The 14,744-nt window shown below is 41.9% G+C and overlaps 1 protein-coding gene across 1 annotated transcript in view; it reads right to left on the reverse strand.

Moving 5' to 3' along the window:
* pafah1b1a (platelet-activating factor acetylhydrolase 1b, regulatory subunit 1a) overlaps positions 1-14,744 on the reverse strand; it is a 67,031-nt gene that overhangs the window by 13,376 nt on the left and 38,911 nt on the right. Inside the window, exons 3-5 of the mRNA XM_061925807.2 lie at positions 11,650-11,734; positions 6,321-6,395; positions 1,539-1,745 (exon numbers count right to left, since the gene is read on the reverse strand). Of these exons, the coding sequence (XP_061781791.1) occupies positions 1,539-1,745; positions 6,321-6,395; positions 11,650-11,734 (367 nt within the window). The remainder of the gene's footprint in view (positions 1-1,538; positions 1,746-6,320; positions 6,396-11,649; positions 11,735-14,744) is intronic.

The raw sequence follows: 14,744 nt of genomic DNA on the forward strand, positions 1-14,744 counted from the left end.
TAATTAACTTAGAATTTCATGGCTGCAACATGTGCCAAAGTAGTTGGGAAAGGGCATGTTCACCACTGTGTTGGATCACCTTTTCTTTTAACAACAGTCAATAAACGATTGGGAACTGAGGAAACTAATTGTTGAAGCTTTGAAAGTGGAATTCTTTCCCATTCTTGTTTTATGTAGAGCTTCAGTCGTTCAACAGTCTGGGGTTTCCGCTGTCGTATTTTACACTTCATAATGCGCCACACATTTTCGATGGGAGACAGGTCTGGACTGCAGGCGGGCCAGGAAAGTACCCGCACTCTTTTTTTACGAAGCCACGCTGTTGGAACACGTGTTGAATGTGGCTTGGCATTGTCTTGCTGAAATAAGCAGGGGCGTCCATGAAAAAGACGGCGCTTAAATGGCAGCATATGTTGTTCCAAAACCTGTATGTACCATTCAGCATTAATGGTGCCTTCACAGATATGTAAGTTACCCATGCCTTGGGCACTAATGCACCCCCATACCATCACAGATGCTGGCTTTTGAACTTTGCGTCGATAACAGTCTGGATGGTTCGCTTCCCCTTTGGTCCGGATGACACAATTTGAAATGTGGACTCGTCAGACCACAGAACACTTTTCCACTTTGCATGAGTCCATCTTAGATGATCTCGGGCCCAGAGAAGGCGGCGGCGTTTCTGGATGTTGTTGATAAATGGCTTTCGCTTTGCATAGTAGAGCTTTAACTTGCACTTACAGATGTAGCAACAAACTGTATTTAGTGACAGTGGTTTTCTGAAGTGTTCCTGAGCCCATGTGGTGATATCCTTTAGAGATTGATGTCGGCTTTTGATACAGAGGGATCGAAGGTCACGGTCATTCAATGTTGGTTTCCGGCCATGCCGCTTACGTGCAGTGATTTCTCCAGATTCTCTGAAACTTTTGATGATATTATGGACCCTAGATGTTGAAATCCCTAAATTTCTTGCAATTGCACTTTGAGAAAAGTTGTTCTTAAACTGTTTGACTATTTGCTCACGCAGTTGTGGACAAAGGGGTGTACCTCGCCCTATCCTTTCTTGTGAAAGACTGAGCATTTTTTGGGAAGCTGTTTTTATACCCAATCATGGCACCCTCCTGTTCCCAATTAGCCTGCACACCTGTGGGATGTTCCAAATAAGTGTTTGATGAGCATTCCTCAACTCTATCAGTATTTATTTCCACCTTTCCCAACTTCTTTGTCACGCGTTGCTGGCATCAAATTCTAAAGTTAATGATTATTTGCAAAAAAAAAAAGTTTATCAGTTTGAACATCAAATATGTTGTCTTTGTAGCATATTCAACTGAATATGGGGAGAAAATGATTTGCAAATCATTGTATTCTGTTTATATTTACATCTAACACAATTTCCCAACTCATATGGAAACGGGGTTTGTAAATCTGGGTAGACTCTTACCCGCAAAAGGGAGGGTCCTGATAGTTCTAAATTCAAAACATTTGAAAATATTGAAAGACACAATACAATACAAAAAACTGTTGTTCCATTCAGCAGCACTGACCTTTATTGTTGCATCCTCTGACGCAGAAACCATCACACTGAAGACCGGGTGGAAGATGACGCGGGTAACTGGACTGCGGTGGCCACTTAGCGCATACCTTTCTGGGGGACGTGGGATCCACTCTTTGGGGTCACGCTTTTGACTAACCGGTCCACCCAGGGTGATTTCCTCCTTTGCTTCGTTCAGCTTGGATTCAAGTTCCATAACCTGTCCGGATCAAGAACGCATGTTACAGGCTGATAGGGTTGTCAAACGTATCGATATCCTGAATCGATAGTAATTTCTAGGAGTATTTATACTATTTAGCTCCTCCCACCCTGGATGACGCTGCACTGCAAACAATAGAGCATGGTTGCAGGACGGCTAAAGCAACCGGTTTTGGTCGAAAACAGACAAAAGTGCTGTTTGGAGTACAGATCAACTGATCTCTAGTTTAAAAGGTATTTGGCCTTCAAGGCAAACAAACAAGAAAAGTCCAAGGATGACGAAGCTGTGTGCAACTGTGGTCGTTATGAAGTCAAGTAGTGCGTCAAATTTGGCAAAGCATGGATCGACACCTTGGCCTTTACAATGAATTTCGACAAATTAATAAATCTTTGGTTTCAAAGTCATTACTGATGTTATCGTGGCCTGCATGAATGTAGGCCGCTTTATTACTATCAATTAGCCGCAGCGAGCAGTTAAAGGCTGACGTCACGTTAATTAAACAAAATGTTAAAACAAATCAGGCATGTCCATCTATTACATAATAGATAGTGTCAGTATACTAAGTTTTCTCTCTCAAAATCCTACAATGAAGCAGAGAAAAGTAAACCTTTAACACTGCACTATACAACCTCAAAATATTGTTCTAATTGTTGGCAATTTATTTATTTGCACTACCTCAGATAACTTGAAACATGTCATAGTTCATTCCTTTTCAAATAGTGGGGCGGGGGCCCTGGGGGAGGGCGCGGTGCAATGTTAGAGGAGGCCTGTGAAAGATCCTGCAAAAATCAGCACAAATTGTTTTATTCATTTTTGTATTGACGGTTAAAGTGTTTTATATATTGTGCTCCTAAGTTAATGTTGCGGTTCAATTTGAATTCATTGATACTTAAGAGTTTACTTTATTTTTCAGTATCAAATGGCTCAAGTTGGTCCAAAAATGTTTGAATAGGGATTTTTTTTTTTTTTTTTAGTTTTTTCAGAGAAATTGATGCGCTTTAAATCTTTTCTGTTTCTGACTAAAAAAAACTATGTTAATAGTTATTCTTTGTTGATAGTTAATATATATTTCTGTCATCTTTTTGTGTTTTCTTTAATGTTAATAAGTATATAATGTTATGCAGAGGTGTACTTACTGTATAACAATGTTATTAACAAATTGTACTACTAATGGTAGAGAGTGTGGGGGGGACAAAATGTTTTCTTCTTCCTAAGTGAGGGGTGCGGGGGTGAGACAGAAAATAATTGACAAAACAGAAGCACTGTCATAGTTAGTTTCCTTTTTTCTTCAATTATTTTGAAATGTTATTTAACCTGTAGTTCTTTTATTGTTGCATATTGCAATAGAGGTCATTACTGCATTTTTGTTATAATATAAATTATTTCAATTAAATTTTGGGGTCATTTTTATTAATCCCTATGGTATCGATATCAGTATCGAGCTGAAAAGTTTAGTCTAGTGAAAACCCCAGCTGATGTATTTAGTGCATTTAAGGAGGGAATTAATTGTTATTCAGAAGCTTGGAGTGCCTTTTTTGCTTGTTCCACTAACTTTTGGCTTCAGTTAGTGTCCCCTAAGGGGAACTGCAGTTTTTTGAGGGAATTTTGCCTATCATTCACAATCTTTATAAGAGATAAGATGACAAAAGTTTTTTGTTTTTTTTCCCCGCTTTCTAACCTACTCAGTGGCCTAGTGGTTAGAGTGTCCGCCCTGAGATCGGTAGGTTGTGAGTTCAAACCCCGGCCGAGTCATACCAAAGACTATAAAAATGGGACCCATTACCTCCCTGCTTGGCACTCAGCATCAAGGGTTGGAATTGGGGGTTAAATCACCAAAATGATTCCCGGGCGCGGCCACCGCTGCTGCCCACTGCTCCCCTCACCTCCCAGGGGGTGATCAAGGGTGATGGGTCAAATGCAGAGAATAATCTCGCCACACCTAGTGTGTGTGTGACAATCATTGGTACTTTAACTTTAACTTTAAAAATCGGCTCTTTCTTGGTGGCTAGCACGGCAGCTAATGGGAGCAATCAATTCCACCACTAAATCACTTTAAACATGCATTAAAAAATCGTCAACAATACTTAATTTACATTCCATAACCTGTATAATAACCAACATTGTCATTGTAAGAGCAAGACTGAGGAACCCTTTTTCTAGTGTACTAACACATTGGCATGCTATAGTATTAGCCGTAGACGCAAACTACAGCAAGGCATAAGCTAGCTTCTACGTCAGCACGAAACGTGTTTGAGTTTGTAATGCACAACACTGCGATAAGACACCAATATGTACTGACTGAAAAACATGAAAAATCATATTACAGTATCTGTAAAGTATTAGCCCACATTTAATGTTTTGTTTCTACACAGCTAGCTAGACAGCATATGCTGTCTGCCATGATACACGCAGGACGTGCTGTGATATAAAGTGTGACCCACTCGATGGACAGTTGTCTGTTTGGTCCAGTTGGCTAGTGACGTTTTTTTCCACTTAATTATGGGTAAGCACTCCATTTATGTCGAAATAGTTTGGTTTCAAATTCCACATTTTGCAGCTTTGATTCACTTTCATTTTGCAGCTTCAAGTCACTTGCACCTCACTCTCTCGGCTTTCGTCTGCGGCAACGTCTCACTCTTCTTCATGCTCGCTTCTAGAAGCAGAAATCCATACTCCATAAATTCAGATGTAAAATATAATGTGAATCCTCATTTGTCCAAAAATAGTCGTCTTTGTGGTTTGTTACCGAATCTGCCATGATTAGAACACACTCAAGTGTTTGTATCCGGAAGGGTTTGTTGCCAGAAGTCAGACGTGCGCTGCTATCCAAACGGAAATAAATGCACTAAAGAATTAGTTCCGGCAATGATTAAAATGACCAAAATACAGTAAATATTATGTTACATATTGTTATGACAGTGTCTGTTACTACATTATATATAGACTTGCAGTGTGTGTATAAACCGTTTTGAAGTTGTTTTAGAGTGCCTTGAAGGCTACAACGGTGACTCCCTTTAGCCGCATCTTCCAAGCGTTTTTATCATCTTAAAGGGGAACATTATCACCAGACCTATGTAAGCGTCAATATATACCTTGATGTTGCAGAAAAAAGACCATATATTTTTTTAACCGATTTCCGAACTCTAAATGGGTGAACTTTGGCGAATTAAACGCCTTTCTATTATTCGCTCTCGGAGCGATGACGTCACATCAGGAAGCAATCCGCCATTTTCTCAAACACATTACAAACACCGAGTCAAATCAGCTCTGTTATTTTCCGTTTTTTCGACTGTTTTCCGTACCTTGGAGACATCATGCCTCGTCGGTGTGTTGTCGGAGGGTGTAACAACACGAACAGGGACGTTTCAAGTTGCACCAGTGGCCCAAAGATGCGAAAGTGGCAAGAAATTGGACGTTTGTTCCGCACACTTTACCGACGAAAGCTATGCTACGACAGAGATGGCAAGAATGTGTGGATATCCTGCGACACTCAAAGCAGATGCATTTCCAACGATAAAGTCAAAGAAATCTGCCGCCAGACCCCCATTGAATCTGCCTGAGTGTGTGAGCAATTCAGGGACAAAGGACCTCGGTAGCACGGCAAGCAATGGCGGCAGTTTGTTCCCGCAGACGAGCGAGCTAAACCCCCTGGATGTCTTGGCTCACACCGTCCCTTATGCCACCGAAGATGATCAAGAGAAGAATATCGACCCTAGCTTCCCTGGCCTGCTGACATCAACTCCAAAACTGGACAGATCAGCTTTCAGGAAAAGAGCGCGGATGAGGGTATGTCTACAGAATATATTAATTGATGAAAATTGGGCTGTCTGCACTCTCAAAATGCATGTTGTTGCCAAATGTATTTCATATGCTGTAAACCTAGTTCATAGTTGTTACTTTCATTTAATGCCAAACAAACACATACCAATCGTTGGTTAGAAGGCGATCCCCAAATTCGTCCTCACTTTCTCCCGTGTCGTTTTCGTCGGTTTCGCTTGCATACGGTTCAAACCGATATGGCTCAATAGCTTCAGTTTCTTCTTCAATTTCGTTTTCGCTACCTGCCTCCACACTACAACCATCCGTTTCAATACATAGGGTTAATCTGTTGAATCACTTAAGCCGCTGAAATCCGAGTCTGAATCCGAGCTAATGTCGCTATAGCTTGCTGTTCTATACGCCATGTTTGTTTGAGTTGGCATCACTATGTGACGTCACAGGAAAATGGACGGGGCACTTTGAAGCTTTTTTTTTTTTTAGGGATATTGCGTGATGGGTAAAATTTTGAAAAAAACTTCGAAAAATAAAATAAGCCACTGGGAACTGATTTTTAATGAAATTGTGATAATATTCCCCTTTAAAAAAATATATATTATTTTTTAAAGACGTGTGATCTTGTCTCTCATAATAATTGTGAACCATAGGCAAAAAAAAAAAAAAAAAGTGCAGTTCCCCTTTAATAGATTATCCTACATTAACAGTCCAAGTACTGTAGATCCATCGGTGATATCACGAACCATACCACAAGACTGCAATCCCCACAAGCCTTCTTCAAGAAAAAGGCGGACAACAAACCTTCTTTTGTAATCTGATGACTGAAGTCCATTTTTTTTCCAAAAGGCCAGCATACTTCTTGTCCAATTCTTCATTCTGCGGGAGAGAAGGGCAAAATAACGCACATCAGGCAAACAGTTGAAGAATCAGCATAATCGCAGAGGCCAGTGGGACTGCGCCAGCTGGGGCAGCAAGCAGAGGACATTGGTTATTATATGAAAGAACATTATTTACACATCCCCACACAGGGTAACAGTGACTTGCCCAGAGGCCACTACCACTCTACTGTACAAAACATGTACAAACACACACTCTAGCCTTAATCCTTCTCACAATGGCTAATCTCCTGCAGACAAGAAGGTTTATGCATCTTACAGTCTGGTAAAGTGAGGAAAATTACTTGTGGCAGACCTGCAGGCTAACACGAGATACTGGCAAGTCATTTGAGCATATTTCAGTCAAGAATTTGCACGTTTGACATGGTGAAACTATGAAAATTCTATTATTACGGGGCTCAAATGGCAGTCATAAAGAACCCAAAATATGCCTGCATAATGGCCCTCATCCTCTTTGACACTATGTCCATTGCAGTGACGTGCGGTGAGGTTGATGGCTGGTGAGGCACTGACTTCATCACAGTCAGATTTACAAACATATGAACCCTAAAGAGTATCTTATTCACCATTTGATTGGCAGCAGTTAACGGGTTATGTTTAAAAGCTCATACCAGCATTCTTCCCTGCTTGGCACTCAGCATCAAGGGTTGGAATTGGGGGTTAAATCACCAAAAATGATTCCCAGGCGCGGCGCCGCTGCTGCCCACTGCTCCCCTCACCTCCCAGGGGGTGATCAAGGGGATGGGTCAAATGCAGAGGACAAATTTCATTACACCTAGTGTGTGTGTGACAATCATTGGTACTTTAACTTAACTTTACACATACAAACTGTAGCACACAAAAAAGCACATTTAATAAATAAACCGTTATTATGGTCTTACCTTTACTTAGAAATTAAGTCCATGCGCCGCAACTAAAGCCCTCACTTAAACTTTCCACGTGCAAGATTGAATCTATTTAAAAAAGTGTAACCGAGGGTTTATAAATGTCGCCTATACTGTATGAAACTACAAAATAAACACGGAGGCTCCAGTTTACACGAGGACCACTTTATTTACATTCTTTCAAAAACCTCCGCAACGTGACATCACTTCCGCTCTTAGCGCCTTCAAAATAAGAGCTCAAGGCATATACTGTATAACAGCGCATAACAGGAACTTAACATCACAAAGAGGAAAGCCCATGAAAATAGGTTACAAAAGTTATTTAATAAGAAGCCAAAAAGTGCAAAAACAATAATGTTCATGTTGGAGGAGTTGTGAATTAGATACACCTGCAGTCTGCAGGTGTATCTAATGTTGTGTCCCTGCAGTCATTCACAACTCCTCCAACACCAACATTATTGTTTTTGCACTTTTTGGCTTCTTATGAAATAATTTTAAAAAATAGATTCAATCTTGCACGTGCAAAGTTTAAGTGTGGGCTTTAGTTGATATAACAATTCTACGGCGGGGGTGCAGGAGGCGAGCCTCAGCCAGTGCGTCTTTTGCAGCTATTTTATGATCGCTCAGCACAAGAAATACTTTGCGCACATACAGTTGTTGACAAAATACACTGTACATTATAAACCTCAGCTAACTAAACTATGGAAATGTATAATATAGTTCATATAGCAATACAGTCTCACTGCACAGCAGGCCAGCAGTTAGCCGAGTCATTGCGCAATCCATGTTGCGGCACTGAGTGACGTGCCTCAACTGGCTGCTGTTCACCGCACCGTCTCTTCTCAGTATTTGAACGGCAAATGTGAAAATTCAGCGATTTTGCATAAAAATAATCTAAAACTGGTGAAGTTAAATGGAAAATAACTTTATAGTATAATCACTGGATACATATTAATATTAATTTTTTTTTTTTTATTTTTTTTTCTTTCCATGATGGCAGGTGAGGCCCCGACTCACCTCCCTCTAGTGAATGCACGTCACTGGTCCATTGTCCCCATTGATATACAAGAATATATATGCGTATGCTGCCCGCAACAAAATACTTTAGGTAAGAAGACTGTCTGATTTTAACAACCTCTCACTGACAGGCAGCCACAAGTAAATTGGTTCACAGCTACCTCTTCATCCTTGCCAGGAAACAAAAAGCAGAAACCCTCTAATTACTGGAAGGATGCGGCCAACCCTAGTACTCCGTTTTGGAAGCTATCAATGAGTGGGGTTAAAAATGTGAGACTTAAACTAGGCCAATGGAGAGGAACCATACCATAAAAGCAAACAGGGAAGCCAATTTCAAACAAGGCTGCCATCATCTAATCGGCCATCTGCCTGGACACTCACCAACACACATGAGACACACGCACACAAAGAGTGCCAGACTTCACTCCGGGATGCTAGCCAATAACCAGTTGGTAGGATAGCTCCAAATGTTGGTTGGTGTTTGTGTGTGTTGAATTTAGTCAGAACTAATCCTACCTACATTTCCGGTAAAGGGAATACCTTTATGCCTAACATTGCATGCTCCGGACAGAGCTGTAGAAACCCAACAGGGTGCACAGATCTCCCTGTGCCATTCATCTATTATTTACCCTGCTTGCACGGAGAAAACGTCCAGCACAAGAAAGAATAAAAGCACAAAGGAAAATGCGCTGGAGTGTCATATGAAGGCAGGTTGAAGGAAGAGTATGCTATAGAAAGGTAGATGGGGGGGAATGGTAAGGCAACACAAGTCAGAGGGTAAGGGTAGGGTTCTTGACTGTACCATTATTAAGGATGAGCATAATCATTAATCAGTTGATTGATTGATCGTGTGTCCTAAAGATAACATAACATCTTTGGGAAGCTGGATTTCAGCCACGAATGAGCATAATTTAGGAACATTACAATCATGCATCCAGGTTTTGAGAATATAAACTAGGGATCTAACAATTAACTGTAATAACTATAACCAAGATCAAACTCCCATTGGTTGGTATTACTGTTTAAAATTAAAGTTATCGAAAAACCGTGGTATGCTCTTAGAACAGAGTGATCGTTCTATTCTCAGGACTACGTGACGGAAGTGTTTTTACGATGTGTTCAAGGACCGCTGAACAGAGTAGGACACCACAACGCCCACTAGAAATATAAATATTAATATATTTTATTTCTTATGCACTTTTCATTTAAATACATCTTAAAGCGCTAAGTACACAACAATATTTAAAACAATAAAAGCTTAGCCATTAAAGCAGATACAATTCTAAACTCAGTGAGGAACAAGAAGCACAAAACATGTAAAATAGTGAGTTTTCTAACAGTGAATCTATTTATTTTAGTGATTGAAAGAAATTAACTTAGTCAAACTACTTCAGTACTTTTTGAGCTCATTCAACAATACCGCAATAATGATAACCGTGATCATTTCCGTCACGATAACTGTGATATAAAATGTTCATATTGTTACATCCTTAATATGGTAAATGGGTTATACTTGTATAGCGCTTTTCTACCTTCAAGGTACTCAAAGCGCTTTGACACTATTTCCACATTCACACACACACATTCACACACCGTGTCCCTCGGGAAGTCCTGTGGGGAGTGCTCAGAGAGTATGGGGTATTGGTCTGATTGTGGCAGTCTGCTCCCTGTATGATCAGTGCCAGAGCTTGGTCCGCATTGCCGGTAGAAAGTCGGACACGTTTCCAGTGAGGGTTGGACTCCGCCAAGGCTGCCCTTTGTCACCGATTCTGTTCATAACTTTTATGGACAGAATTTCTAGGCGCAGTCAAGGCGTTGAGGGGATCTGGTTTGGTGGCTGCAGGATTAGGTCTCTGCTTTTTGCAGATGATGTGGTCCTGATGGCTTCATCTGGCCAGGATCTTCAGCTCTCACTGGATCGGTTCGCAGCTGAGTGTGAAGCGACTGGGATGAGAATCAGTACCTCCAAGTCCGAGTCCATGGTTCTCGCCCGGAAAAGGGAGGAGTGCCATCTCCGGGTTGGGGAGGAGATCTTGCCCCAAGTGGAGGAGTTCAAGTACCTCGGAGTCTTGTTCACGAGTGAGGGAAGAGTGGATCGTGAGATCGACAGACGGATCGGTGCGGCGTCTTCAGTAATGCGGACGCTGTATCGATCCGTTGTGGTGAAGAAGGAGCTGAGCCGGAAGGCAAAGCTCTCACTTTACCGGTCGATCTACGTTCCCATCCTCACCTATGGTCATGAGCTTTGGGTTATGACCGAAAGGACAAGATCACGGGTACAAGCGGCCGAAATGAGTTTCCTCCGCCGGGTGGCGGGGCTCTCCCTTAGAGATAGGGTGAGAAGCTCTGCCATCCGGGAGGAGCTCAAAGTAAAGCCGCTGCTCCTCCACATCGAGAGGAGCCAGATGAGGTGGTTCGGGCATCTGGTCAGGATGCCACCCGAACGCCTCCCTAGGGAGGTGTTTAGGGCACGTCCGACCGGTAGGAGGCCGCGGGGAAGACCCAGGACACGTTGGGAAGACTATGTCTCCCGGCTGGCCTGGGAACGCCTTGGGGTCCCACAGGAAGAGCTGGACGAAGTGGCTGGGGAGAGGGAAGTCTGGGCTTCCCTGCTTAGGCTGCTGCCCCCGCGAACCGACCTCGGATAAGCGGAAGAAGATGGATGGATGGATGGATTCACACACTGATGGTGGGAGCTGCCATGCAAGGTTAACCAGGAACCATCAGGAGCAAGGGTGAAGTGTCTTGCTCAAGGACAAAGGACATGACGAGGTTGGTAGAAGGTACAAGTACAAGAACCAGGAACTCTCAGGTTGTTGGCACGGCAACTCTCCCAACCGCGTCAATATAAACTCCATCCATTTTCTACCGCTTGTCCCTATCGAGGTCACGGGGGTGCCAGAACCTATCCCAGCTGCATTAGGGCGTAAGGCGGGGTACACCCTGGACAAGTCGCCTCTTCATCGCAGGGCCAACACAGATAGACAGACAACAATTACACTCACATTCACACACTAGGGCCAATTTAGTGTTGCCAGTCAACCTATCCCCAGGTGCATGTCTTTAAATAAAATAAATTAAATGCATAACCTAATTACTAGTAAGAAATATTGGGATCGCAATATCTATATTGAAAAAAAAAATTTTTTCCCCAGACAATGCATCCAGGGAGTACCGGTATTCAGATGCACCCCCATGATTAGATGGAGGTGCTCAGAGTGACACTCCTGTGTATTGAGGCAGCGCCACAAGGGAGAGAGAATCAAAGGCTGTGGAACATGATTGTTGGTGTGCTAAATTGTGTGGATGTTGATGTTCCCTTTGTCTACTTACCATGTCTAATTCAGCTTCCTTCTTGAAAGTAGAATATGCTCCATCATATCCATTGGAACGCAGATAATCAGCTATGGCTCGATTTCTGCAACACACAAAAGAGGACCTTTAATTAGTTCTCCTGATCACCGAACATTATAATGGCAAACGTGAATCATGATGGCATGTATTCAACATTGTAAAACAAAGGGGGAAGTGTGCTTAGGGGAACAGCATATCAAGAAGTGCTTTCACACACTTCTAAATGTTTTGTCACACTGATATAATAGAACATTGCATGTATAGACTGAGGCATACAGTACATGTATGCACACACACACACCTTCCCTGCTATCTGTCCATCACAAATCTGTCTGTTGTCGATAATGAGATTCTGTGTCTGTGGGCAAATAATATCCCACAGTATGAATCCCCTCTGGTGTGAATACGAGGTGGGGGTGGGGTTGGGCAATGGCCTAAAGTCTGCACATGCGTATGAATCCAGGGAATGCAGGACTGTAATTGCGCATTAAAGGACTCTTTCACGTGAGTACTATTGTTTGGCTAAATATAGTGAGTACGGAAAGTATTCAGACCATTTTAAATTTGTCACTCTTTGTTTTATTGCAGCAAATCTGCTAAAATCTAAAATGTTAATTTTATTTCTCATTAATGTACACTCAGCACCCCATCTTGACAGAAAAAACTGAAATGTAGAACATTTTGCAAATGTATTAAAAATAAAAACCTCAAAAATCCCATGTACATAAGTATTCAGACCCTTTGCGCAATACTTTGTTGATGCTCCTTTGGCAGCAATTACAGCCTCATGTCTTTTTGAATACAATGCCACAAGCTTGGCAAACCTATCTTTGGGCAGTTTTCCCCAGTCCTACTTACCCATTAGTCTTTGCAGCATCTCTCAAGCTCCATCAGATTGGATGTGAAACGTTGTTTTTCACCCAGGATGTCTCTGTACATTGCTGCATTCATCATTCCCCTCTATCCTGACTAGGGATGTCCCGATCCAGGTTTTTGCACTTCCGATCCGATACCGATATTGATTTTGCATTTCCGATCCGATACCGATGCTGACCGATACCGATACTGGCCTATCCGAGCATGTATTAAAGTTTAAAGTTATTTAGCCTACTTAGTTGTCAGAATCATGTTGAAAAGGGTTTTAGTACTCTTGATAACAACTAGCCAGCTGAATTAGGGTAGTTTGAATAATACACAATGGTTGGTAACAAGAAACTGACCTGTTTATTCAAGGATAAACACAAAATAGACAAAATTATACATGACAAACAGAAATGGCATCATTGAACTAGGGCTGGGCGATATGGCCTTTTTTTAATAATGCGATATTTTAAGGCCATATTGCGATACACGATATATATATCTCGATATTTTGCCTTAGCCTTGAATGAACACTTGATGCATATAATCACAGCAGTATGATGATTCTATGTGTTTTGATTGATTGAGACTTTTATTAGTAGGTTGCACAGTGAAGTACATATTCCGTACAATTGACCACTAAATGGTAACACCCAAATAAGTTTTTCAACTTGTTTAAGTCGGGGTCCACTTAAATTGATTCATGATACAGATATATACTATCAGATATATACTATCATCATAATACAGTCATCACACAAGATAATCACATTTAATTATTTACATTAATTATAATCCAGGGTGTGGAGGGGGGCGCCTGATGTAAGTGTCAAAAAGACAGCCAAAAGAGTTTGATATGAGAATAAATCTAAAGTTAAAATATAGGGTAGAAATGCACCCATTTGCAGGATATGTAGTCTTGATTTTCAAAATGTTCTTTCAAGGCTTGCATGTCTACATTAAAACATTCTTCTTCATACTGCATTAATATATGCTACTTTTAAACTTTCATGCAGAGAAGGAAATCACAACTAAAAAAATCACTAATTTTTTTCATACAGTGTTGATGTGGACATTTTTGCCTCTGCATTTTGATGGTGTGGGCGTGTGGCACCGAATGGAGATAAGCGTCTCGACAGACGTCACAATATTTGAACAATGATGACGAAAACTGTTGTCTCTGTCGTGTCCGTGAGTCGAAAATTGTTATGCGCTTATTTTTTTATTTGATTTTGTGCGTGGCATATGGCTATGCGCAGAGGACGCTTGAACAGTGCGCAATTGCACAGGCGAGCACCTTAGAGGGAGCGTTGCTCGCACGGCTGCGCTAGCATCACAGCTAACGTTAGCCATGCTGCTACCTCTCTGCTCGGGGAGGACGTATACGTATGTGACGTATGACGTGACAGTATGTGACGTGTGTCGTGACAGTATGTGATGTGTGTAAGAAGGTGCGCTTGCTGTCTGTGAGAGGGAGACACAGGTAAGAGTGAGAAGAGCCTGTCGTGTAATGCCAGCAGCTAAAAGCAACTGCGTGAGAATTGTGGATGTGTTGAAGGTGTGCTGGAAAATGCGGAACGGAAATTACAGAGCAGCAGAAAAGTGGAATGTATTATTTAAATAGGTGCGTTGGAAAACACGGACCGGATTTTTTTAAAAACTGGATCTGGATAGGCATTTTTCCATGCCTTGCCGATACTCAATTTTTGGCAAATATCGGCAGCCGATCCGATCCAAATATCGGATCATCCCTAATCCTGACTAGTCTCCCTGTTCCTGCCGCTGAAACCCATCCCCACAGCATGATGCTGCCACCACCATGCTTCACTGAAGGGATGGTATTGGCCTGGTGATGAGCGGTGCCTGGTTTCCTCCAAACATGATACCTGGCATTCACGCCAAAGAGTTCAAGCTTTGTCTCAACAGACCAGATCATATTAATTCGCATGGTCAGAGTCTTTCAGGTGCATTTTGGCAAACTTTTTACTAAGAAAGGCTCCGTCTGGCCAGTCTACCATACAGGCCTGATTGGTGGTTTGTTGCAGAGGTGGTTGTCCTTCTGGAAGGTTCTCCTCTCTCCATAGAGGAATGCTGTAGCACTGACATGAGTGACCATCGGCTTCTTGGTCACCTCCCTGACTAGACTAAGATGAATGCAACCATGTACAGAGACATCCTGGATAAAAAAACAACAACGCTTGGGCAAAGAGGAA

The sequence above is a fragment of the Nerophis lumbriciformis genome, linkage group LG30, assembly GCF_033978685.3.
Source record: "Nerophis lumbriciformis linkage group LG30, RoL_Nlum_v2.1, whole genome shotgun sequence".
Taxonomy (NCBI): Eukaryota; Metazoa; Chordata; class Actinopteri; order Syngnathiformes; family Syngnathidae; genus Nerophis; species Nerophis lumbriciformis.